Source organism: Excalfactoria chinensis, chromosome 23 (genome assembly GCF_039878825.1).
Source record: "Excalfactoria chinensis isolate bCotChi1 chromosome 23, bCotChi1.hap2, whole genome shotgun sequence".
In the NCBI taxonomy this organism is placed as follows: domain Eukaryota; kingdom Metazoa; phylum Chordata; class Aves; order Galliformes; family Phasianidae; genus Excalfactoria; species Excalfactoria chinensis.
The window spans coordinates 2,233,576-2,259,765 of record NC_092847.1 but is presented as its reverse complement, the minus strand read 5'-3'; the positions used below and the strand labels follow the sequence as shown (position 1 = coordinate 2,259,765).

The 26,190-nt window shown below is 51.1% G+C and overlaps 1 protein-coding gene across 2 annotated transcripts in view; it reads left to right on the top strand.

Moving 5' to 3' along the window:
* PLXNA2 (plexin A2) overlaps positions 1-26,190 on the top strand; it is a 95,480-nt gene that overhangs the window by 58,917 nt on the left and 10,373 nt on the right. For both annotated transcript variants that reach the window (XM_072355756.1, XM_072355755.1), the window contains exons 10-26: positions 1,655-1,855; positions 3,088-3,184; positions 3,517-3,701; positions 6,616-6,767; positions 9,369-9,486; positions 11,682-11,818; positions 14,586-14,753; positions 15,251-15,344; positions 16,541-16,780; positions 17,089-17,232; positions 18,194-18,428; positions 19,475-19,617; positions 20,659-20,927; positions 22,897-22,963; positions 23,578-23,724; positions 24,189-24,348; positions 24,494-24,597. In XM_072355756.1, coding sequence (XP_072211857.1) covers positions 1,655-1,855; positions 3,088-3,184; positions 3,517-3,701; positions 6,616-6,767; positions 9,369-9,486; positions 11,682-11,818; positions 14,586-14,753; positions 15,251-15,344; positions 16,541-16,780; positions 17,089-17,232; positions 18,194-18,428; positions 19,475-19,617; positions 20,659-20,927; positions 22,897-22,963; positions 23,578-23,724; positions 24,189-24,348; positions 24,494-24,597 — 2,661 coding nt within the window. The remainder of the gene's footprint in view (positions 1-1,654; positions 1,856-3,087; positions 3,185-3,516; positions 3,702-6,615; positions 6,768-9,368; positions 9,487-11,681; positions 11,819-14,585; positions 14,754-15,250; positions 15,345-16,540; positions 16,781-17,088; positions 17,233-18,193; positions 18,429-19,474; positions 19,618-20,658; positions 20,928-22,896; positions 22,964-23,577; positions 23,725-24,188; positions 24,349-24,493; positions 24,598-26,190) is intronic.

Below are 26,190 nucleotides of genomic sequence, written 5' to 3'. Positions count from 1 at the left end.
CCTTTGCTGCTACCTTGCTTTGCACGTCTGGTTTCCAAGGAGCGAGGGCTGCTCTCCTCTCTGATGGCATAAATGGAGAGTAATGTGTCTCCATGAGTGATGGGGACCGTAATTTATATCATTGGGAGCGCATCTGTGAGCCAAGAGTTTACATTCATGTGCCAGGATCGTTTATGTTCAGAGCTCTGAAATGTGTGCAGTTAGTTAACATCTGTGGAGGGCTTTCAGTTAAAAATTGATTTGAAATATATATATATATATATAAATGGGGGGAAAAAAATGTTGTTTTTCCTTCCATTTGGGTGAAATCCTCCAGTCAAAAGCAACGCCTGCCATTTCCAGGCACTCTTTTCTCCAAACAAGAGCGAGGTTTGACCCACTAAAAGCGCTCTGTTAAGCACAAATAATAACCATGGGTGCTCTGCTCTGCTCCACAGGCAGATGCTTATCTCCGGCGTTGAAGGTATTTATAGACCTTGGAATCTTTGAGGCTAAAAAGTGTTGCAGAAGCATCAAATGTCTTTGTGAACTCTGCACTGAGTTTTCCCTGTGTCTGTGCCAGCCGTGCATCATCTTGCTTTTTCTCCAGCGGATCCTCCAAGCTGTGTTTGTTCTGCTTTACAGAAGTCAAGGGGGGATAATGAGGGAATTCAGCGCTTGTTTGTTTAGTGATTGGAGGTAATGACAGCCTTCCTCACTCGGGGCAGGATTTACTCCCGGTGAATTGAAAAACAACGACACACAAAGTAAAGTGATGCTGGAGCAAATTGCTCGGCAGCACGGCTGTGCACCTCAATATGCAACCAAGGGCTTCACTGCTGGGTTGGGTGCAAGGAGGAGCAAAGTGTGCAGTACTTTGGTGCTGGGATTCCCTCCAGCCTGCAGTTCTGGGTTGTGCTCCCCCTTCCAGCCCTGCCAGCTTTCTGCTGCTTGGAGCTCAAACGGCTCCTGGCTGTTAATCCGTGAAAGTCTCTGTTAGAAATAAAATAAAAAATATATAAGGGAAAGTGCCTCTAAAAAGGTTTACGAGGCAGCAGTTTAAGCTACCAACTCCTCCGTGCTCTGGCAGCAGCTGGTTCTCATTGACATCTTGCCTGAGCTGGGAGCGGAGTCCTGATGCCATCAGTGCAAGGCAGAATTCCTGCCTGGATGTGTCCCATTAGGCTGGGCAGGAGGGCTGTGGTGCCAGCTGGGATTTGGCAGAGCAGAGGGAAGCATCCTTCAATTCAACATTGGGATTAATCACTGAGTGTCAGTTACTTACAGGTATTTAGGCACCTATTTCCATCAGATCAAAGCAAATTAGAGCTAAATGGAGGGTGGGGGGGGGGTCACTTTCCTGGCTTGGAGCATCTTCAGTGGTGAAGTTTCGAGCTCCTGCAATAGCAAATGTAACATAAATAGCAACATTAACAGCAGCATTAAGGTTAAAAGTGGCTGCTGATTTACAATTGCATTATTTTGGCCAGATAGTGGCAGAAGTGGAAACAAATCACGCTTCTCTACTTAATGCTTTAATTACTGTGCTTAGTTATAAGAGCCCACAACCACCCACTGGCGGTGGCACTGTGTTCATTCCCAAGGCTCAGCACCATCCTGGTGCGACTCTGTATCCCTGCACACCATAAACTGACATCTCTTCTGCCACCCCCAGGATTGCCCCCAGCTCTTCCCCACAGAGGAGATCCTGATCCCAGTGGGAGAAGTGAAACCCATCACTCTGAAAGCCCGGAACCTTCCACAGCCTCAATCTGGTCAACGTGGTTATGAATGTGTGTTGAGCATCCAAGGCGTCATCCACCGCGTGCCCGCACTGCGCTTCAACAGCTCCAGCGTGCAGTGCCAGAACAGCTCGGTGAGCACACAGCTGCCTCCTGTTTTAGCTGCATTGACCTCCTGTGTGCAGCACCCTGCAGTGCCCAGAGTGGGCTGCTGATGCTGAGGAGGAGGTGGGCTTGGCCATTAGGGGGGGAGGATTTAGTGTCTAAAATGGGGCTGTAAGAAACAGGACACTCGGTAGCAGGGTGATAGGACCAAAGGGGAATGGATTCAGATTTAAAGAGGGGAGATTTAGGTTGGATATAAGTAAATAGTGGCAATGAGATGCTGGCACAGGCTGCCCTGAAGAGTAGTGGGGCCCCATCCCTCTAGACCTTTGGACACTTGAGCACCTGGTGGAGCTGTGGTTGCTCCTGTTCAGCGCAGGGCAATGGGACCAGATGGCATTGAAAGGTCTCCTCCAACTATATTCCATATTTTATGACTCTGTGAATCACCTGGGGGTGCTGCTAAGAAGCAGGTGGGAAAGGCAGCTCTGCCCTGCATAGGATGGGGCTCAGCAGATGGCAGGGGCTCTTCAGAGGGGTTGCAGGGTGCCCACAGTTGGGTTTAGCACGGGGAACTTTGGGCGTGCTTTAATATTCAGTGCAGATGGTCTTAAATTGTTAATCGAGTTTTGAATTTTTAAAAGTTGTGCTGGGTATTTATACCTCACTGGCTGTCTTTGGGCCTTGCAGCTTGGTGCCTAATAAATGTATTAATACCATGTAGCACTTTTCCTATCCAGAGCGATTTACGAACGTTAGGGGAGCGCTTTTTCCTCCTGTTAGGCTGATGGGAAGAGGTAGGTAGAGAGTTTAAGGGCCATTCCGCACCAACAGCTCCATCAGCTGAGCAGTGGATGTGGTTTAGTAACAACTCAGTGTAACCCAGCAAGGTAAATCCCTGGAACCAAGTGAGAGTTAAAGCAGGAGAGCACAGCACGGGGCAGTCTGCCTTGATGGCAGTGGATGAACTGGAGGGGCCATATTGATGAGCTGGGACTGAGCAACAGGAGCAGCTGCTGCAAGGGGAATAATTAATCCATTACCTCTCCCAGGGACTGGGTCTGATGTAATTATCTGCACACAGCAAGGAGGAGGGAGGCAAAGCAAGGCCCTGGAGCTGGAGTGTGGAAGTGGTGGTGGATCAGCCACCAGCACGTGATGCAGAGAATAATCACTGCTTCTTAAGAAAAAAAACACTCCTTTCCTGGCAGTGTCTCTGATGCTCCCTCGCAAGCGTTTCATTCTCCTTCTTCTTCCCCAGTATCTCTACGATGGGATGGACATCAGTAACTTAGCAGTGGACTTTGCTGTGGTGTGGAATGGGAACTTTGTCATTGACAACCCGGAGGATGTGAAAGGTAATGTGTGCTGTGGGGGCTGCGGGCAATGAGGGTGGGAGCAGCTCCATACCAGCGCAGTGGGAAAACCACTGAAAGCCCTGAAATGAAGCTATAAAAACAATCTATGGGGAAAAAGGTGGCCTGTAGAAAACATTCAGTGCTTCTAATTACAGCTGTGAGGAAACTCTGTCCAGGACTTCATGCTCTGAGAGCACTCATGGAACCCAGACCAGGCTACCTGGGGATGTGGGTGGTTTCAAGGAGCTGCTCCTTAATTCAGTTCCTTGGGGTGACCTCAGTGTTTGTGGAGGGTTGGGATTGCTGCTCAGCGCCGTGCTCTCTCCCCACAGTGCACCTTTACAAGTGTGCAGCACAACGCGAGAGCTGCGGGCTCTGCCTGAAGGCTGACCCCAAGTTTGAGTGCGGGTGGTGCAGTGGGGAGGGCAGGTGCACCCTGAGGCCCCACTGCAGCCCTCAGCCCTGGCTCGACTGGTCCAGCAGGAACGTCAAATGCTCCAACCCACGCATCACTGAGGTAAGAGCACAGCTGGGCACTGGGCATCCCACTGGGGATGTCTCCATCTCCTGTCCAAAGGGTGGAGGGTTCAGTGTCCTAATGCTGAGCCTTATTGCATGGCTGTCGTGACCATCACAGACTGGCATAGGAATGCTGATGAAACCAGAGAGCTCATTAGGCTGCCGCTGACGTGTCTGATGTTCCCATTCAGACCACTGAGGGATGCAAAGCGTCTCCCAGGAGCATTTCTACAGCAAAGCTGCTCGTGGGCTGTTAGTGCTGCTGCTAGGAGTGACACTGCTGTCAGGAGGGAATGAAATATTTTGCCTTCTTGTTTAATTAACTCCCCCAGACCCTTGAGCAGCCAGGTCTAAGGAGAATGACAGAAGCCCAGGAGGAACTCTGTAAGGTCGATATTCCTAATCCCAAACCCTCTGGGCACAGAGGTCAGCTCCCCTCTCTTTCCCCTTTGCCCAGAAAAGTGTTTGTGGTGCTCTTGGGACTGTTGCAGCCTTGGGTTCTGTAGCTGTCACCTAACATGTTGGTGTTCCTCAGGTGCCACTCATAGCATTCATCGCTAATGGGCTATATATAAGCCCAGCACAGAAGTGTATGGGGTGTACTCAGTCCTTGTTTTGCACTGACTGAGGCCTTCTAACAGCACAAAACTTCCCCCCGGTCTGTGGTCCTGGCAATAAATAAATAAAAGTCAGTTTTCTCGCGATCAAGCGGCACTCTGATCTCCTATTCACTTATTTGAAGGCCTCATTAATATAACATCAGTGCAACAAACAGCTGAAGGGGGGCCAGTGTCAGTCTGAATAATGGAGTTGCTCTGCGGAGATAACAATTAGGTTCTGAATGTGCCATCAGCCAAGGCAGAGACGAGGAGGGATCATGCAGTGATGACAGTGCTCGTGTGCTGGCTCCTGCTGGGCTCATCAGCTGGGATGGGGCTGCTTGGAGCAACAGGGAGAGGACAAAGTGAGCTGGCTGTGGCTGGGGGGTGGTAGGGGATGTGCTCTGTGCACAGATGCTTGCTGTAGTGCAGGAGTGGTGCAGGCTTGGAAGAACAGCATTGGTCTGAATCTCTCTTTCTCATGCTCGTTGTGGCTAAGCCTTGTGCTATAGAACCAATAAGGTTGAAAAAGAACACTAAGATCATCTAGTCCGACCATCAACCCACCACCACCATCTGTCAGCTTGTGCAGGAGGTGAGGCCGAGAGCCTGCACCCCGTGTTATTACAGCAGCATGCTCTGCAAGGTGGAGAGAGCTGCTGTGCTGCAGCATCCCGATGGGCTGCAGTGCATGGGCTGCTGAGCTACCACGTTATGAGGGCAGGTGGAAGCGAGCAGCTCAGTGTTGTTGGCTGGATGCTTTACCTTCCAGTGCCCCCTATCCTACACAGCACCCCCCCAGTGCCCCGCTGTGGACCTTGAAGGCTTCTCCTCTTTCTGTGATTTTGACTGAATCTCTCCAGCTGCAATTAATTGAATGCATCTGTTCTAACCCCGGGGCTGCTTTATGGCACAGTTACTTCAAAACTGTTCAATTAGCGACCACTAAAATCTAGGTCGAGTGGAGCTTCATATTGGGGATTTTCCAGGTCAGGAAATCAAAATACAGCATCAGCCCCTCATTGTTTGGTGAGGCCTTTGGGTGAGCTCCGAACGGCGAGCTGTGGCTGTTTGTTGGAGATGGGAAAGGACCAAAGAGCCAATGAGCAGCTCAGTGCTACAACAAAAGATGTCTTAACATGGTGTGGAGCTGCAAAGGACAGTTGTAGCTGTCAAGTATGCGAAGCACCGGGCTCAGGTGATCCCTGGTGATGGGAGCATTAGCGGTGCAGCCTTCAGGACTCAGTGCGCTGCAGCTTGGTTTGTAGCATGCCTTGTGGGCATGCAGAGCTAAGTGCTACAAGGCTCCCCATGTAGCATGGGTTACAGAACAGAGCAGTGCGTGGGGGTGGGTTGGAAACCACTGTTGGGGGAAAGGGAGGCAGAAACACCAAGGGAAGAGCTGAAATCTTGTGCCAAAATGGAACCAACACAGAGAAATAAGATTTATCCATTAAGTTAATTGAAGTGCATTATTATAGATGATGTTGTTTATTAATACCAGCTGTAGCACTGGGAAGATCAGTAGCTCACCCAAGAGCGGTAGCAGATAGAAAACAATTGTTTAAGAGTCTTGGGTCCCAAACTTGAGCCTGCGTGGTGTTGTAATTTATCGTGCTCATGGAAGAGAGCATTGTCCTTGATGAAAGGCTGTAGGAGCAGAGCTGGCTGCGGCTCAGGTAGGCTATAAACAGGCAGCTTTAGAGCACACCCCTCACCCTTCAGTGTTTTGAGCCACTTGAGGTGCCAGCTTACTGATAAATGTGCTATCACCATTCAGGGAGCAGCCAAGGCAGAAGGTAACAAAGTTCTCCAGAGCAGCAGGCAACTGCTGGAAGGTTATTTGCTGCCTTGTGCAGCATGTGAAAAGCAGCCAGGCTGCTGCTTCACTGGGGCCTGATGGCCAGCCTGGAGAGCAAGAAGAAAACACACAGGCAGTGGAAGCAAGGACAGGTACCCTGGGAGGAGGATAGGGATGCTGCTGGGCTGTGTAGGAATAGGGTCAGCAAAGTCAAGACGCAAATGGAACTGGACTTGGCGAGGGGTGCAGAGAAGAACAAGTAAGGCTTCTACAGGTTCATAAAACAGTGGAGCTGGATTAGGTTACCATTAAAGGTTCACAGTTCTCTGACCCTTCTTCTCCCCAGGGGTGGTGTTGTCCCTCCATGTCTTCCCTGAGGACAACACATGTGGGTTCCAGCTTCACTGACTTCTCAGCAGTGCATGTAGCAGGCAGGGGATGCAGTACCGACCCACCTCCAAGCTGGGGGCTCCTGCAGTGAACAGCCTGAACCTCACTGTGCTTCCCTTTAGATCCTGACGGTGTCGGGACCCCCAGAAGGAGGAACCAGAGTGACCATCCGTGGTGTCAACCTGGGTCTGGACTTCTCAGAGATCGCCCGTGGTGTGCAGGTGGCAGGAGTGCCGTGTGCTCCTCTACCAGAGCAGTACATCGTCGCTGAACAGTGAGTGACCTCAACCTATGGGCACAACACCTCCACCACCTCCCAGTCCCACAGCAGTGCAGGAGCAGGGCTGGCAATGGCTGAGGTGCTGGGTGTTTTCTTAAGGAGGGTTAAGCAGCCCTATAAGCTCTCACAGAGTGTTTTGTTTCCTTACTGCACTGCTTTGCTAAGCAACTTCCTTGCTGAGGTTCTGCCCCCTCCGCTCCCTTTGCATTTGAGATGCAGCTGGCACTGCAGGCTGTGTGCTGCCATTTGTTAGGCGTGAGGTGCTGACAGCCACCTCATCTGAGCAGCCCTCCGCTGGAGCTCATTCATTTATTTCACTGAGAAAAACGTCAACCAAAAAATTAGAAAATAAGGCTTGTAAGCGAGGACGGGCAAATAAACCTCCCACGGTGACACCGATCCTGCTGGGGTGGGCTGATGTCACTGCTGAGAGCAGGATGGTGCAGGAGCTGTTGGGTATGTTGTTAGGATGCTCACCAGCAGCATGGATGTGCCCTGGGAGCAGCTAGAAACAGCCATCCATTTGGTTGGTCCCAGTCCGATCCCCAGCTCATGGAACTACCCATCACCAGGGTGTGTTGGCAGTGGGGTTTTGCTCGTTGCTCCCTACCCCTTAAGAGCTGTAACAAGGATCTCCCCTCCCTGATCCATCAGTGCACAAAGGGCACTACAGAGCTGCTCAGCACCATCAGTGCCCACGCAGCTCCAGGCATGTGCAGAGTGCAGTTGGTGCCCATGGCTGGTGCTGTTCCTCTGAGCAGAGTTTTGTTGTATTTTAGTTTTCAAATAAAGGACAGAATATGATAAAATTGTCCTCCTTTGATGGTACCAAGGCCTGATTTTATAATCATGGCTCTAATTACGGCTCTTGAGCTTTCAAAGTTTGTTAACATCATTAAAACATTTACCCTGGGCAGATAACAGCAAGCTTTAGCATGAGAGTTGCCTTTTAAAGATGAATACAGATAAAAGGACCCTCTTAAGGCTTCTGTGGGCAGACTGAATTCCAAGACTGTAATGACTCACCATATGCTCCAGCCACGCAATCTATCAGCCAGCAATTAGGTTAATGTTGGTGAAAGGGCCACTTAGCCCAGCAATCAGCACCCTACAGCGGTACCGAATGCATCACTTTGTAACAAGGTACCTGCTGGGGGTTTGGCTTTGATTGGGAATCAGGATCAGGTGCACCGGGGTCACCCCACCTCCTATTGCTTCCTTCCTGCCTGGTGCTGTATGGGGAATGCATGTTGTGCCTGTGGGTGCTGCTTCACTGGGAAGCATAGAGAGTTGGGTATTGCTTTCCATGGGTGGCACTTGGTGGGTGCATCCTCAGCGTGGCTTTTTGCATGCCTGTTGCAGGAGCACGGGTTGCTGGGAGCATCCCAGCCTGCAGCAGGCCAAGCAACAAAGCAGCAATGGAGGGCAGAGAGGTGCCAAGGCTGTGGCTGGATAAAGGCAGAGCGAGGAGTGCATGACACACTGAGGCATGCAGCTGAGGCACTTCCCTTTGTGTTCTCTAAAGACAGCGTCTCTCTAGGCAACTTGTTTCAATGTGCAGCAATGAGGACTTGCACATGAGAGCTCCTTATTAGCACGTGTGTGTTTTGTTAGGCCTCCTGGCAGCACCTGTGCATGCAGTCTGCAGGTTTCTTCCATCTCTTTTATTTTCTTTTCCTTGTAGTGAATTCAGTGCTGCTGAAATTCCGCCTTCGCAGATGGGAGCCTTTCATGCCTTCTCATGTAGCTGGGGGAAAAGCAAGCATTTCCCCTGCTGCTTTGCAAAAGCACCTTCAGCTGCAGCGAGGGAGGGGAATTTGGCTTTTTTCTCTGGCTCCTGGGGCTGAACATCATCGTGTATTTCCCTGCCTGTGCTGCTGCTCCCGCATGATGTAGCTTTCTTGTACCCTCAGGCCTCTCTCCAGGATGCTCGTGACCTTTGAGCAAGCAACAATCCCTCCAAGTGTAGCAGAGCCCTGACTGCCCTTTGCAAACCTCTCCCTGCATCTCCAGCAAACCTGCTGCCATTGCCAGGAGCTGCAGGTTGCATTCTGAGCCACCCCCGTGCACCCCAGCAGCTCCTACTGAGGCTCTCAGTGACCCCTTGGGATGCTCCCAGGGCATAGGATGGACACAGGACTGTCATTGCTTTACCCTGACCCTGTTACCCATGTGGGTGCATCGTGTAGCAGCCCTCCCTGCCTGCACTGTTTTGTCTCTCTCATCTCCAAGCAGGTTTCTGCTTTTTTGATTAACTGGGAGACTGCAGTGTGAGCTGTTCCCTTAATGAACTCATCTGTTACTCTAAGGACTTAGCACTCACTTTGCTACTGGCTAATCTATTGCCATTAGTGCTCTGCTTTGCTCTGGAGTTTACAGCTTGTAATAATTATGTCTAATTTTGATTTTTCTTTTTTTTTTTTTCCCCTCCTTTTAAATTACTACGTGGGGTAAAAATAGACTCAGTAATTAACTCCTTCCAAAGAGGCAGATATCAGAGTTAAAGAGGGGAGAGGAGAAAAACAACAGCAGCAAGCAGCCAGCCCTGTGCTGGCAGCCCCTGGCAAACCCTCACTGCAGCATTTCTGCTTCCAGGATCGTCTGTGAAATGGGGCAGGCGCTCCCTGGGATCAGCTCCGGCCCAGTGCTTCTGTGCATCGGAGAGTGCAAGCCTGAGTTCACAGCCAAGTCGATGCAGCACTACACGTTCGTGGTGAGTTCCTTGCATTGGGGGGGGGCTGAGCACGTGGCTGCAGCACCAGAAGCAAACCCAAGCTTTTCTAGTGCTTTCCCCATGGCGTTGCACACACAGTACATTGGCAGCCCGTCACCAAGCCATGCTTCTAAGGTGTAAAGCTCACACAGGCCTATAGAAGAAGCAGTGTTTAGGTAGGAGTCTAAAAGCAGGCTTTGCACGGCAATTGCTTCCAGCTTTGCGCCTCTGAATAATGCCAAGCTTTGAATTGCTGCTCAGGGCTCCTCCTAGCAAAGCTTGCTCAGAGCAGGAGGTGCTTTGCAAAGCGTGGTGTTGTGCTGTGCTCGAGGACTCCTGTACATGTGAGCTTGTTGTGGGGTTGCAGTCAGGACTCAAAATCACCTTGTGTGTTGGGCAAGGAAGAGTAAAGAAGGAGCACTGTTATGGGGAGGAAATCTCTGCCGTTGCTTCTTGCTGGTTTTGGAGCTGTTTGTTTGCATTTGTGGTACGGATGCACATATTAATATGGTGCAGGAGCTGATGGGACTTTCTGCATCAGCACAGAAACACACAGAGAAGAACAGCACGTGTTTGAACCCCATCCTTCTGTGGTTCGGGTATTGAGGTCCTGCTAGAAACCCCATTTAATCACCTGAACAGATCCAGAATAGTTTGTTCTATTGGTTTATTCTTTTTCTTTAGGGATAGAGGAGTTACTCAGCATATTCAATGACTTTTTTCCCCCCTCAAGAGCACCAGCTCAGTGTAGGCATCCTCTGTCTGCCTAATGGAGAGCTGCTGTTTGGGTTGGGGTTCTTGGCTGGTCAGTGGGTTATTTAATTAGCATCCTTTTGATTCATAAACCTAAAGCCGCAGCTGGGGTTCCTCCTATCTCCAGTTTCATCTAAATAGGGCACTTCATCCCGCCACATTGATTTTGTGCCGAGTAGAATCTATGCATGCAATGCAATGCCAGCACAAACTGATTGGCCGCAATCTGTAACCCAATGGAGAGGGAAATCAGGGCAGCCCCACCATCCTATGGGTTTGCATTTCCCCAAGGGTGCAGAACACCGGGGTGCCAGGAGCTGCTACATAGGAATGCACTGAGCGTTACCATCCCTTGCATTGTGGCTCTGACTTTCAGCACCCTGATAATGATTTCTTTTTTCCTCAGGCATCTAAAACTTTGCAGACATCATTTCCTTCTGTTACTTGGCCTCTATTTTTTCTTGCTGGCACTGCCACAAATTCCATTACAGCTGGTTTATACCATTAAAGTCAGTAGTAAAATTGATTGGTACCTTAAAGCAGAGCTGTGTTCTGACCCTGAGAGGGTTCATGCCTTGGTGAGCTCATCTGATGCTGTGACCAAGCGGGAACTCAGCTGTCACCATAATTACACCCATTGTACCCAGGGAAGTGGGACCTTGGAGCTGCTTCAGATCCATAAATCTGTCATAATTATCACCAAACCATGAGCTGAAGATGGAAGATCCTGACTTAGCTTTCAGCCCCTCCTGCAGTGCTGGCCTTCGAGTTGCTGCAGATTCTCAGTGTGCATGCTCAGCTCTTCTGCCTTTCCCTTGTCTAGCAGAACCATTTGGGGTAGTTATCCACAGCAGGGTGGACTGTGGTTTGTGCGTGGTTCAGGTGAGCACAGCAATGAGGAGTTGGGGTCACGATGCAGGGCAGGATGGCAAGGTGGCACTGCTGCAGTGGTACCATGGATAAGTGTTGAGTGGGATGCAGACACACACTGATATATCCTTCCTTCATCACCAGGTGTGAGTTCTGTCCCCACACCACCACTGATGGTTCCATGGAGCTGCTGGCACTGCTTTTTGCTGCTGCAATGTGCAGTTTCCCATGACCATACCCTGCTTCTTTAATGTTTTCGCACAGTGGCAAACCTTAACTGTTTGTGTTCAGACGTCCACTGTGCTGTATTTGCGCTGTATTTCATTTTCGAAACTGCAGTGCAGACAGCTTTATTTCTCTTAAGAACAAAGGTGAAGGTAAGTACATAATTTTGCCCGGGCTAAACTTGCAATTACATCGTAGGGATGTGTTTTGTTCACAGCAGGGTCCGACATTTCAGCAGCAGCTGTATTGGGTGGCCGTGACGCAGCTCCATTTTGCTTTGCTGTTTTAAATGCAGAGGGTGGGATGCTGCCCGTGTGGGGATGCTGAGCTGTCCTTTTTATCCACAGACACCAACTGTGAGCTTCCTGAGTCCCAGTCGTGGCCCTGAGTCGGGTGGGACGCTGGTGACCATCACAGGGCACCACCTGGGTGCTGGCAGCCGCGTCTCCGTGCTCCTGGGCAACCAGAGCTGCGCCTTCCAAGGGTAAGGGCCAAGCTGTGGGTTGTGGGGCTGAGCACACAACCACCTCAGAAATCATAGGGTCACAAAGGCTGGAAAAGATCTCTAAGATCATCAAGTCCAACTACCACTACCATTAAGTCAAGCTGTCCCCACCATGCCCTCTAACCATGTCCCCAAGTGCCACATCTCCGTGTTTCATGAACAGCTCCAGGGACCACGACCCAACTACATCCCTGGGCAGCCGTGCCAGTGTATCAGTGCTTCTTCAGAGCAAAGATTTCTCCTAATGTCCAGCCTGAAGGGGATATCTCTCCTCTCCAAAACCCTTGGAGCAAGGCAGGGCTCTGAAACTACGGAGCAGAGGAAGGATCCTCACCCGCCTCCTGCTGTGGAACGTGCACAGCCATGAGCCTCCTCTGGGATTCCCATGGCAAATTTGCTTTTTACCCAGCAGTGTAAATGCAGAGTTGACATTTGCAGGGTTTAATGGGTTTTCTTGGGCTTAGTTAAAAAAAGATACAAGCAGTGTACGTCTGTGTGCATCACGCACGCATCCCCACATGGGGTGTCCCCAGATGCCCCAATGCCACCAGCATAGTGTCACACTGCAGGCACTTGTATGCAGGAAAGAGGGGGCTGTTCTCCAGGAAGACATTCCTTGCACTGAGCAGATGGGATCTGCATGGGGCTGCAGGACAGAGAATGCCAAGAGGACCCTTTGCTTACAAGAGGACCTGGAGCTTACATGAAATGCTGTGATGCGTGGAAGGATTCTGCCTTCTAAATCCCAGCTCCGGCTTGCAAGGAGGAGCCAAGGAGGTATCTGGGAATGGAATGACCCCTGGAGGTGAAATTCTTGTCTGGAAGACCTCAAGGTTCATGAATATGGGACTTGTAAAGGTGCAGCCATGGGATCGTGTTGGCCCAGCCCTGCCAAGCAGCATGGAGCCAGCTGGGGCCTGGGACCTGGCCTTCCCCACTCATGCTGTGGCACCAGATGAAGGAGTTGGAGATCTAGAAGGGTTTGACCTGCTGAGCTCTGCAGCTGCAGACAGGCTTTCCAAGTGCTACATTTGGCAACCAGTCCATTGGCATTTCTTCCTGTGTCCGGAGCAGAGCTGCCAGATTGCATCCTCAGTGCACACAGGTGACCACGTTATCGCCAGCAGAAGCAGCCACGAGCAGAATTGGCTTTGTAATAAAATCCCATAAATGCATGATTACATTCAGGCAACCTGCAGATACCAACCTGCAAAACCTGGAGCAGGTCTGAATTCTTGGTATGTTTTAATTACACCAGGCAAGCAGGAACTTAAACAAAGCAAGCAGCAGTGTATAAATGACACCATCTTTCTCGTGGGGTCACACTGTGCACTTTGTTTTGCTTGGACTGTTTCGTGGCAATGAACTTCAATTGTACTGGAGGGTGTGGGGGAGCCTGATTAGATGAAGCAGTTTCTAATGAGATTCACTCTAATTACAGCTTCCCTCATTCTCCCAGCTCGGATCGGAGGAGTGGGTAGATTCACCATGACGACACCATAATAGCACAGAGCTAATTAACGAGTGGTGGGGAGCTGGCAGCAGTGGGGCAGGCAGAGCTGGGGCAGAGACGTGGTGTGACGGTGCAAAGTAGGACAAAGGGATGCAGGGAGCAGGGATGGCACAGGAAAGCAGCCATAGGAACAGCCAAGCGTGGTCGGTTTGGGATATTTTAGGAATTTTCTGTTGTCTTGGTGACGCTGGGTGGGTGTGCAGATGGTGCAGCACTGTGGTACCCGAGGGTGGATGTTCTCCTAAAGGGAGGTAAGGATGTGGGAGGGGGGCACAGTGCACCTACAGAGACACGGGGCTGTGCTGGATGCGCATCAGTGCACGTGCTGAGCTGTGCCACAGCTGCTCGGGCACCTCAGTGCTGCATGCAGGGTGGTGAAGACGGTGATGATGGAACTGTGGTGTGCCAGGATTTGATTTCAAGCTAAAGAGTGCCAGGCTTTGATAGAAGTGCCATAACAGCAGTGAAACACTGAGGAGCTGCATGTCGTCTCTCCTGTGCCGGCAGAAGGGAAGCCAAAACTAAATGAGCCGTGGCAGCAGCATGGCGCTTCCTGCCCTCAGGGATGTGGGTTTGGGCACTGGACTCTTGGGGACGTGGCTGTGCTGCTTTGTGCAGTGGCACTGTGGTGCTGTGGAACTCAGCAGCTCTGTCCCCAGTGCAAATCCCCAGTGCTGCAGCAGGATGGGGGAGCTCTGCTGACTGCACTACCTGACTTCTTTGTGCTCCAGCAGCCAGCCTGCACCCTGGGGGGGCAGAGGGGGTGCAGATGCCGTGCTGTGCCCAGCATCACCAAGCAGGGATCATGCCATGCTGATGGGCACACGGAGCAAAGCCGTGGTGCTCCCCAAACCAGGGTTCCATGGGTCTGTTGCACAGCTCACGAGGCTCTGTGCGTGCAGTGGGGTGAGGAGGGGAAGAATTTGGCTTTGGAGCGAGCTGCTGCATCCCATTTAAAAAGCGGCCATCTGTTTTCACACACCCAACAGAAGGCGGCGGGTGCAGGGAGGCTGCAGTTTGGCACAAAATACGTGTGCCTCTCTCCTGGTGGGCAGATAAGATCTCTTCTTGCATGGGGCTCTGCTCCCCTCCTGTGCCTGCTGGGCTCGGCCACTTTGAGTCTCAGCGCACAGGGCTCCATGATGGTTCCACCCTCATGTGAGCTGCGGGGTGGCCCCAGGGGAGCAGGGATGCTCTCAGCCCACTGACACTCTCTCTGTTCTTTCCATGCAGGAGATCCATGAACGAGATTGTGTGCCTATCAGCACCTTCAGCACATGGCCTGGGGCCCGTCCACGTCTCCGTGAGCGTTGACCGTGCTCAGCTCGAGCAGACGTTGCTGTTTGAATACATTGATGACCCCAAAGTGCATCACATCGAGCCTGAGTGGAGCATCGCCAGGTAATGCAGCTCAGGGGAGCTCACCTGCCCCATCCCATTGGGAAATGCATGTACCACGCACATCCTGCATTTCTCAAGTGCAAAACATCTGCAGCATTTGCACTGACCAGGAGTGGAAGGCACTTTGTGTGCGTGCTGCTCAGCAGCTCCCTCACCACGCCGCCATTCATTGCTTGCTGCCATGCGCCTTGGATGCGCCCGCTGTGTAAATCATTAAATGCCGTGACTAATTTATTGTTCTTCACATTTAGTCTCGGCTCAGTTGGTTTCTTTGGTCCCGTTTCTCATCCTGCTGCCTTGTAGGGGCTGCTGCGTGAGAGAGGGCACAGCTGTGAGGAGAAAAGCTGGCTCACATGGGCACCACTGCTCTGTGACTCGGGGTGGGCTGAGAGTCCCTGGGGTGCCAATGCCTTTCAGAGAGCAGCGAGCATCCTTGTGGCCAAACGCTGGCTTCCCATTCACCAGGCAACTAACGAGGGCTCTCTGGTTCCCCACAGTGGGCACACACCTCTGACCATCACCGGCTCCAACCTGGACGTCATCCAGGAGCCACGTATCCGTGTCAAGCACAACGGCAGGGAGTCCATCAATGTGAGTAGCTGTGGGCAATGTCCCCTCTGCCACTGTCACTGGAACTGATGCTTTCTGCTTGGCAAAGGCTACTTGGGGGTCTGCCCTATGCTTAACCCCACTCTTAGCAGCAAGACACGGAGACCGGAGTCACAAGACATAGAAACAGTGTCTCTTCCCCCCCAGCATCCTTCCTTTCCCTGCACCCAGCTCAGCTCTGCTTGATGATGGAAAGTCCAAAGGATCTGACCCCACCATCCCAACCCCTTCCTCTCCCTGTTTGTGGTGCTCCCTGTTTGGGGGGGAAGCTGGGTGTTATTTTTCACACCTCCATCCCAGCTAGCACCAGCCAAGGCCTCTATTTAAACCATTTGTCCCACCATTCATAAACTGCTGTGGAAAGCAACGTTCTTCTACCTTACAAATACAAATTGCACCTCCGGTACGCCTGGAAATTATTTTGATCAAGTAAAACTGAAAAATACTGTTTCTATGCAGTGATCTTTCTGAACCTGCATTATCTTGGAAAGGGCAAGGCTGTTAACAGCCATTTCCCATCCCCTTCTCTCCCTTCCCCCTGTAGACCTTTTCATTCGGAGCTCTTTTTAAGAACATCTCATTTCGCTGTTAGCGCTCACAGCGTTAGGAAAATAATTCTGAAGGCACAAAATGGAGTGAAATTAAATCTTCCACTTACGGCCGGCCCCTTGCTGCTCTGTAAGCCAGCAGCTCCTGCTGCGGGGCTGGGGGGGGAGCCGGGGGTGTCTGCAGCCCCCAGGAGGTGACCTCCGTGCTGCCCCAGCCCCATGCTGTCAGAGGATGGCCCCTCTCACTCTCTAACATCAGAGAGATGCCTCTAATCACCAATTTGCAGCAGAGGGCAGGTGTTCATTATAGGTCTGCTTCAAAGCTCGCGCTGCCAGCGAGGGTGCAGCTGGAAAGGAAGGTAAGAAAAAGACCGAGTGATTCAATGTGAAATCCTTCACCTTCCTTCAAACATTCTCATTGTGAAGCTCTTTCTGTCTCTGCTCCAGCACCTTTGTGCTGGCTGCACGGGAAGCAAATCCTCTCAAATGATGGGTGTAAGGTGTTGAGCCCTGATTAAATACCCCCAGCGGAGCTGGAATCCACCAGAGCTTTCAGGGAGTACTTGAGGTCCAGCAGCATCACTGTGCAGGTTGGAACCCCCCCAGCACCACTCATAGCCCCATCCACAGGTGTGTATGGTGCTGAATGCCACAGCACTGAGCTGCCTTGCACCCGCCCTGGCCCCCGAGCCCCGGCCCACCATGGATGCTGTGGAGCGACCCGATGAGTTCGGCTTCATCTTCAACAACGTGCAGTCCCTGCGGGTCTACAACGACACCAAGTTCATCTACTACCCCAACCCCACCTTTGAGCCTCTGAGCTCCAACGGGATGCTGGAGCAGAAGCCGGGGTCACCCATCATCTTGAAGGTAAGGGGATCTCTGCTCACTCCATTCGGTGGTGGGATGGGGTTGGAAGCTTCTCAAACCCAACAGAGCCAAAGGCAGTTAGGTGTTTCATATCTGCGTGTGCCCTATGGCTCTCTCTATCTCTAGAAGCATGCAGAACTTCCACTCGGGGTAGTCCAGAAAGCAATGGATAGGGGAGGAGTTTTGTCCCCATTTGGAAACTAGGATACACTAAGAGGAGCCCCATCGTTTGTGCCAGCAGGGAGTGGGAATGAAAAGCAGGGAAACTTACCACATCCTTGTACAGTCTTCTCCACCTCTATTGCCAGGGCAAAAACCTGTGCCCACCTGCTTCTGGAGGAGCCAAACTCAACTACACAGTGCTGGTTGGAGAGACACCCTGCGCTGTTACTGTGTCTGAGACTCAGCTGCTATGTGAGCCACCGACCCTCAGCGGGCAGCACAAAGTGACGGTAGGCACTGACTGCTGCTATCAGAGCCCCTTCCTCTTCCTCTTCCTCTTCCTCCCCGACCTGCTCAGTGCTGAGTGCAATTTCTCATCCAAAGACTGCAGGATTTGAGATCTCTATGGCTGCCTAATTGAAAGCTTAAAACATTGATGAAGATTAGCATGGTGAAACTTCTTGTTGACTCCTTGAGACTCACTGCCCACATTCAATGCCTTCCAGAAAGAATAAATATTTAGGGCATTCAAGCACCAGACGCCAGCCTTTCCCTGGTAGGACAAGCTGTAGTATGCTGTGTTCCCCTCCTGTAAGGCTAGAAGGGATTTTACAGTCCTTGTAGCCAGACCTGCTTTGCCAAGTGGATAGCAGGAGGATTTGGCATTCCCTGAGGCAGAAGGAGCCAGGAGGCCCGGACTGCTTTGCTTTAGTTTTGGGCACTGCTGCTCTGTCCAGACTGAGCGCTCAGCTGCAAAAGTGCTCGAGCAAAGCCCAGATGAGATTGCAATTGTGATTTATTTCTCTTTAAGTCCAGCATCCAAAACCTGTTCAGTTATCACTGTGGCTTGCAGAGAGGCACAGCTCACATCTGTGGCCTGGGCACATCCAAGTGAGCCTGGCCTCTGTGTGCATCCCCCCCCTGCTCCTCTTCTCCCCTCTCTCCATTTGCTCTGGTTTCTTGTCAGGGAAATTGTCACTGGGTCACAAACGTTCACGGGTTACAAAAGGGAGTTGAAAGCTATAAACTGAAAGTCAAATGGAGCCATCAGATAATACGAACAAAGCCCAGATAGGGAAAGGCTGGCACATTTATCATGGCTTGAAGCCTCGCTGTGCTGCGCTCTTTGTTTCTGGAGGCAATTGGTGCTGCTGCAGCCATGCTGTGTATCTGCCATAGAGGCATATAAGACATCTGTAGTGCCTGCCTTGCATTTGGGCAGGCCCAAAGAAGCTGCTGCTTACTTTGCAGGTGCGTGTCGGAGGCATCATCTTCTCCCCAGGTTCGGTGAGCATCACCTCTGACAGCCTGCTGACCTTGCCAGCCATCGTCAGCATCGCGGCCGGCGGCAGCTTGCTCCTCATCATCGTCATCATCGTGCTCATCGCATACAAGCGCAAGTCCCGGGAGAACGACCTGACCCTCAAGAGGCTGCAGATGCAGATGGACAACCTGGAGTCCCGGGTGGCCCTGGAGTGCAAGGAGGGTCAGTACCACGTCACCCCATGCCTGGATGCTGGTCCTCCCTCCTCCCATCCAGCCATTCCCCCTTCTCTATGGAGACCGGTTCCTCTTTGGATGCTGGCACCCCTGCTTTAGTCCCCTCTGGAGCCATCCCCATTGCCCCCATTGTGGCACGTGCTCCCACAGAGAAGCAGTAATGAGAGCGAGTGGCAGACACGGGCTCTGCCTGCCTAATGTGCAGTGAATAGGATTAAAGTTTGATCCTGCTTAAGCAGTGTGCCTCCATCGCGTGGTGAGGGCTGCAGCAGCCCCAGGGTGCCCAGCACAACATGTCCCCTTTCAGTATAGGGCTCCAGAAAAGACATAGAATGAGATAGGGAATGGGGAAGGGTCAGGGTGCAGAGATACTGTGTGGTCTGGAAAGGAGCTTAAGTGAACCAAAATAAAGGAAAATAGCTACAAATGTTCTAAGCGTGAGCTCTGTCCCTATCAACAGCTGATGAGGATTAGTTCAGCTGATTTAAAAAGGGTAACCTTGAAAGGCAAAGGATGAGATGTGTTCTGGAGATGCCATTTGCTTTGGTATGGGTGCACTTTGTCTGGGGGCGGTGCAGAGGCCTTCCTGAGCCAATGGTTATGCTTTGCAGAATGAGCACAGGGCCACAAATAGCACCCTGACATCCACACTGAGGTTCTGAGAGGAAGAAGCAGTTCCTCCCTGAGCTTGGATTCTGCTTGGATTTGATCTGCATCGGGTTTGATTACTTTGGCAACAGTTGGTAGGAGAAGAAAGGAGAAGAAGGGAGGCACCAGGTTATGAAAAGAGATCCTCATCTCTATCTGCAGCCTCTTTAAAGGTGTCTTAGGTTCACAGACACAGGTGTGAACTGCATACAAATTCGTAAGCATCTTTTTGTTCCTGGCATCTGTTCTCTGCAGCATGCTCACTCCCAGCAAGGGTGAGGGTCTGCATGAGCTCCGTGCAGGCTCTGCTCTGTACCCACAGCTGCATGCTGCTCTGAGCCCACGTTGCATTACATTTCTCTTTCTTCTTTTCTCCCCAAACAGCTTTTGCAGAGCTGCAGACGGACATCAATGAGTTAACCAGTGACCTGGACCGCTCTGGCATCCCATACCTTGACTACAGGACATATGCCATGAGGGTCCTCTTCCCTGGCATTGAGGACCACCCTGTGCTGCGGGAGCTGGAGGTAACGGGTGGGCAGTGATCTCCTCCCCCAGCCCTGTTAGGAACCATTGGGCCAGCAGGGTGAGCCCCGAGCTCATTGTAGCCAAGAGCTTGGTGTTATAACTTCATCACACGCTGCTTGGTTCCTCTCCTCCAGTTTGGATACTGGTTTGGGTTTTGCTCTAGGCCAGCAGCAAATGATGCTGGATGAATTCCTGGTGTCCTTTTCGATGCTCCTCAGCCCAAGCATCCTCCTGCTGCTGTTCCATGGCATGCCCACAGGAGGGCAAGCATAGTGCCTAGGCATGGGCTGCCTCTGGCTGTGCTGTCAGTGAGTGCCCTCCTTCCTCTCTCAGGGCCTTACTGAGGTCCCAATGCTCTGTGCACTCATTGAAAGACTCTTCAATACTCATCCACTAAATCTGGCTCCTTCCCAAGGGGCCACCAGTTGCTGCCTTTGGGCCAGTATCTCCACGCCCTGAGTTTCCCAGTCCCACCCACTGTTTGCTGCTGCCATCACCATATAAACTCTAGCAAATAAATATGAGTTCTTCATATTAGGGTTTATTTTCTGGCATGAAAAATAGTACTGCAGAAGTGATAAATGTGTTGCCAATTACACAGTTGCTTGATTATGTAACATCAGGAAAACCAATGCATAATTCTCCAAGATGTTTGGTAAAGAGAAGCTTAACGCTGCTCATCCATTTGTAATGAATTATTTGAGTCTGGAACTGGCTGAAAGCCTTGTGTTTTTTTTTATGCTTGTCCCATAATACAGCCATAATCAAAGCTGGTATTTCATTTACTTTTAAGAGTGCCGTTTTTAGTGGAGAACAAGCAAAATTACCCATTGTTTGTAGGGCTGTTGGCAGTAGAGTGCAGCCCAGGGCAGTGAAGTGCCCCCAGTGCATGGGGTGGGACAGCAGCATCACCCCTTTGTCATCACCCCACTCTACATTGCTTTTGGTCAGTGCTGTGGGTCCCATCAGCTTGGTGTGAAACCAAAGGGTCCTACACACGTGGTGCCTTCTTCCCTCCTGATGGCTTCTCTCTGCCACAGGTCCAAGGGAACGGGCAGCAGAGCGTGGAGAAGGCCCTGAAGCTCTTTGCTCAGCTGATCAACAACAAAGTCTTCCTGCTGACTTTCATCCGTACGCTGGAGATGCAGCGCAGCTTCTCCATGCGGGACCGGGGCAATGTGGCCTCGCTCATCATGACGGGGCTGCAGGGCCGGCTGGAATATGCCACGGATGTGCTGAAGCAGCTGCTGTCTGACCTCATCGAGAAGAACCTGGAGAACAAGAACCATCCCAAGCTGCTGCTGCGCAGGTAGCGGGAGGGCTGGCACTGCTGGTTGCTCTTCTTGATGGTGGTTAAAAGCCAGATGGGGAAAGAGAGCCGTTGGGTTGGGGGAGCCAGCAGGAAAGGGCAGGATGCTCATCCAGACCCTGCTCGTGTCATCAGCTGTTGCTGTCCCATGTCCCATTGCGTGGCTGCCCTTGGTGCCCCATTGGCACCTTGCTGGTGCAGGCGCACAAGTGAAACGGGATGATTTCACAGCCCCAGGAATAACGCAGGGATTCCTCCAGCCATAATGAATATACTTGACAGGAAATTGCTTTAAGTCTGGCTGTGTTTGCAGAGGCAATAACTCATCTCGGGAAAGGAAGCCGTCTTAATTTCCCCCGTGGTTTGGCGCGTCGCTGGGAAGGCACCTTCAGCCTCAGCCATCCCTCGTGGCTCTTTGCAGTGCCCCACTAATACAGGGATGGCATTGGGTGCCGTGCCCTCCCCTCTCACCCATCCCCAGATAGGAGACAGCACTGCAGTGGCAGCAGGACGGCTCTATTCACAGCCATTTCTTGTGGGTTAGCTCTGAGAAGTCTCCTCCTAAACCCGCCGGCTGGCACAGGGAAACCAAATGAATGCAGAAAGCACAAATTTGCTTTTAATTTGCGTGTTCTCGCCCTGCTCCTTAATCGTCAACAAACAGCCACAAAGCGAGGCGCTGCGTGCTTTTATTTACTGGGCTCTCTGGTGGCAGTCATTGCCAATCAGTGCTCACTTCTCCCTCTCTTCCTCCTTCATTTTTCCCCTCTCGTTTTCCTCTGCTATGACCCCTCATGGGAGACAGCAAAAAAAAAAAGCTGACATTAAATCAAATGGCAGCTCTGGTTCCTGGCACAGACAGCAGGCAGCAGCTGAGAGATCCAGATACAGCAGGGAAAATGATTAGAATACATATTGATTTTGGGGTTCTCTGGGCTCTTTTTGTTTAGCTTTGCTTGCTTCCCAGTGCCAGAGCAGGGCACCAGAGCCATCCCACAAGCACCCAGCTGGAACTGGAGCTTGTTAGTAGTGCTAATCAGCACCCTGGCCAATTATTAGGCTAATATTCTATTAACAAAGCAGTTTATTAGATCAGTATTCACCCCAAAATCCCGAATGCGTGGCTTTCAATCTCTGTGTTTTAATCCTTTCCTTGGCTTCATCCCTGCCTCTGCTTTTGCTGTGGCTTGTGGCTGGCTGGCACAGCAACATGCTGCTGGTGCTCCTCCTTAATTGGGCAGTGGAAGTGATTGAAACAGGCCAGCTCCAAGCATGTCAATCTGCAGGATGAGTTTTTAGGCCGTTAAAATCAATTCAGGCTGGAATTCTTTGGGGGGATCTGCAGCCGTTTTCACAAATTCCTGGCAGACGTTGTGATCCTCAGAGATGATAGATAACGTCAATGGGAAATGGGTCGGGAGCAGGATGGGACCCACAGAGCTTTGCTGTACCTGTGCAATACTGCACCAGCAGCAACACTGGAGGCTCAGTGTCCCTATCCCAGGACAAGGAACTGCACTGTGCTTGAAGGAGAGTCCCCGGGTCCTGCAGAGGCAGCGTTAAAAGCTATCATTAGGAGCTATTGTATTGAAATTAAAGATAATCTTGGGCACAATGTGGGGAGAGGACGCTGGGTGGGACCGGGGATAAAGCTGCAATTTTCCTGCCATTGTCACTCTGCTGTCCCTGATTGCCAACCCAGTGCAAATCCCAGTCATTTACCGCACCAGGCTGTAATTTGCACCACGTGCACAGAGCTGAGTGCCCCCAGGCTCTCTGTCCCCTGTTAGGGCTCTGATGGGCTGTCAGCTGGGGACGAGCTGCCTGCATGTACTGGGAGCTGTGCTGAGCAATGGTGTTGCTGGTGATGCTCCTCTTGGCTCCAGCCATTCCTGTTTCCCAAGGTTGTTTTTTTTGTAAGGACTTGGTTTTGTTGGTAATGTGCCTCTCCTCCTCTTGGCTTTCCTAGAACAGAGTCGGTGGCTGAGAAGATGCTGACTAATTGGTTTGCCTTCCTCCTCCACAAGTTTCTTAAGGTAAGGAGGGATGGAGAGGAGCACGGCTGCTTTGCTCTCCCACCTGCATGGGCCAAACCTGAGCTTGAAAACAACCCCGTGCAATCAAGTTTCTGTTGCTTTCCTTGAGTACTGCCAGAAGGGCTCCCTTTGGGATAAGGATTTCTGCCCTTTTGTTTAATGTTCCCTGGCCTTTGGCTGCATCATGTGTCACCCGGCTGTGTCCTCCAGAGTACTTCAGACTGTGCCCCTCTGGAGGGCTCACACCTCTTTTAGCACTTCCATGCCTGCACTTCCATAGTTTTACAGTTTAACTTTGGTTTTGGAAGCCCCCCCAGAGTTCACTTTGTGAGAGTGAACAGTGAGATCAAGATCTCAGATTCCCATTTTACAGCCCTATAGGTTCAGTAGGGCTTTACCGAGCCAAGCACAACAACCATCAAGCAACAGTTTTGGCTGTACTCTGCCAGAGCTGCTGGGGGCTGAGCCCGATCGCACATGTGCTAATGATTAAGGCAATGGGGCTGTGCCTCTGCTGCAATTAATCATGTGCAAGATCTGTCTGTGGGCCAGCAGCCCTGGTGGAGCTGCATTTTCACCCCTGGGTTGATTTTGCTGCTGGTCTCCTTGTGCAGGAATGTGCCGGAGAGCCACTGTTCATGCTGTACTGTGCCATCAAGCAGCAGATGGAGAAGGGCCCAATTGATGCCATCACAGGGGAAGCTCGCTATTCTCTCAGTGAGGACAAGCTGATCCGGCAGCAGATTGAGTACAAGACCTTGGTGAGTGAGTGCTGGGGGAGAGCTGGGTTGCTGCTGTCCTCCCCATTGGGCACAAGCCATGCTGACCCTTGGGCACTGCAATGAGAACTGGTGTTGGCAATGCAGTAAAGTCCAGTGAGGAGTGTCCCTAGCTGGCAGCTTGAGGTTATGCCCAAGTTATAGGTACCAGTATCCTATCTGACCCCTGTCCTCCCTCTAGCAAAGGAAGATCAACATACTAGGACTCCTATCTTGGTTATTTATTTAGACATATGCAACAGCAATGATGCGAATAGAGGTGCAGGGTTTTACCGTGAGGGCTGCTTGTTGTGCAGACACTTATTCTAATAAGGTCATTAAGGTTGGAAAAGGCCACTAAGGCCATCCAATCCAACCATCAATCCATCACCACTAAACCATGTTTTTGTTGTTCTGCTTCTGTGTGAAGCCCTTAAGGGAATGCTGTGCTTCTCCTTTCCTCCCAGATCCTGAACTGCGTCAATCCAGACAATGAGAACAGTCCAGAGATCCCCGTGAAAGTGCTGAACTGTGATACCATCACCCAGGTCAAAGAGAAGATCCTCGATGCGGTGTACAAGAACGTCCCCTATTCCCAGCGACCGAGAGCTGTTGACATGGACTTGGGTAGGGGCTTAATGCCACCTCTGGGTGTCTCTCTTAAGCTATTGAGCTTTCCTGTAGGCTCTTTGGGTTAGCCAAGTGGATGAGCCCATATCCCCACTCTGATATCCCCACTCTGACCAATGCATCCATTGCTTTTGGCTTGCAGAGTGGCGGCAGGGCCGCATCGCGCGCGTGGTGCTACAGGATGAAGACATCACCACCAAGATTGAAGGCGACTGGAAGCGTCTGAACACCTTGCTGCACTACCAGGTGAGAGCAGGCCTGGGCAGGCAGCTCCCAGAAAGCTGCCATGATGAAGGAACAGAAAGGCAGACATTTAGTTTCCAGGCAGATGGAGAGGTCACATTTGCATGCTAAACCTGAGCGGTTCAATGTGCTTCTGCATTAGACAGGAAAGCAACCTTGACGTGGATCTTAAAGAACCTAGCAGGGTTGAAAATTGGCTAAATTAAAGCTGCTAGCTGTGCTCGTGTGACAGAACGAGGCTGAGCCTGTAGGAGGGCACGGAGCAGAGGACAGCAGGGAAAGGAAAGGGGATTCTGCCTTCCAAATCCTAGAGCCTTCCAAGTCAGCTCACAGGGTTCCTGCTACCAACACCATATAAACCAATCCTGAAGGTCTGTATATCCAGGTTACCTTACAGTGCCATGGGAGATGAATTCTGGTGTTTTTAACATCAGAGTTAAGAGCAGTCATGGGGGATTATCCAGCATGCAGATAAGCAGCGAGGCTATGTGGTTTCATGGGCTTTGGAAGTCAGCTGAGGAAGTCACCAGTGAAATTCCATGTTCTGATGTGAGCTGGGTGCTGAGGGAGGGTCTGTCTGCATTTTGGTGCCTGTGGGAAATCCAAGCCATAAGTTTGCCCTTAAAATAAACAAAACCCTGACAGAGCTCACGGCACCGCAGCTATTCCTGCCACTCGAGTGTCAGCTTTGCTCTGGAACAAAGTAGAAGTTTGCTGCCAAGTGCCTAAATAGGCAGCAGTCACACATGGCTCTGGCCACAGCTCCGTGCAGCCCGAATGGAGCTGTTTCAGCCATGAAACAAAGCCAAGTTCTCTGCACTGCAAACAGGAATCTCGCCGAGGCAGAGCTTATGCCAAAAGCAAACAGCAGTGATTTGTATTTTATTTTTTTTCCCCCCTTTTGGTATTTCTACCATTTTATTTTATTTTATTTTTTTCCTGTTCCAGCAATAAATGTTTTGATGAGGTATCAGAAATACAGATGCTCCAGGGCTGCGCATTAAAACAAACACGTCAGGCAAAAGGCAATGCTTAGGAGGGGGTATAAAATCAGCGCCGCCTCCGGCTCTGCTCTCTGATTGCTTCAGTGTTTGGGTGCAGAAAGTGCATGGCACAGAGCATGGAGGGCTGTAGGGCAGCAGGGAAGGACGAATGGCATACAACACATCTGTGCTTTGGACTGTAGGAAGGAGCTGGAGGGACGATATCTGGATTTATATGCACACATATTTCATTTTCTACGTGTTTAAGGTGGTAAAGAACAAAAACAACCCACCATCCATTGGTAAAATGTACTGTTCATGGGATGCCAAAGCCAGGATGGATTTAAAAGGGTATTTTCACCTTCTATAATATTTTTGAACCACTTTATAGAATAAAGCTGTAGGCCTGCTGCTTTATTTCTTCATTCCTATAATGGGTGTATAGGTTAAATAGGTGTAGTGCTTTGCTGAAGTCTCTGGAGCTTTTGAGCCACGTTGTGTTAACGTTTGTGCAGTGTCCTTTTGGTTCGTGCTTATTAAACTCCATGGGTTAATCCCACCCTGTGTGGCTCTACTGAAGAAAAATGAAACCCTGCATTTAATATTGAATGAT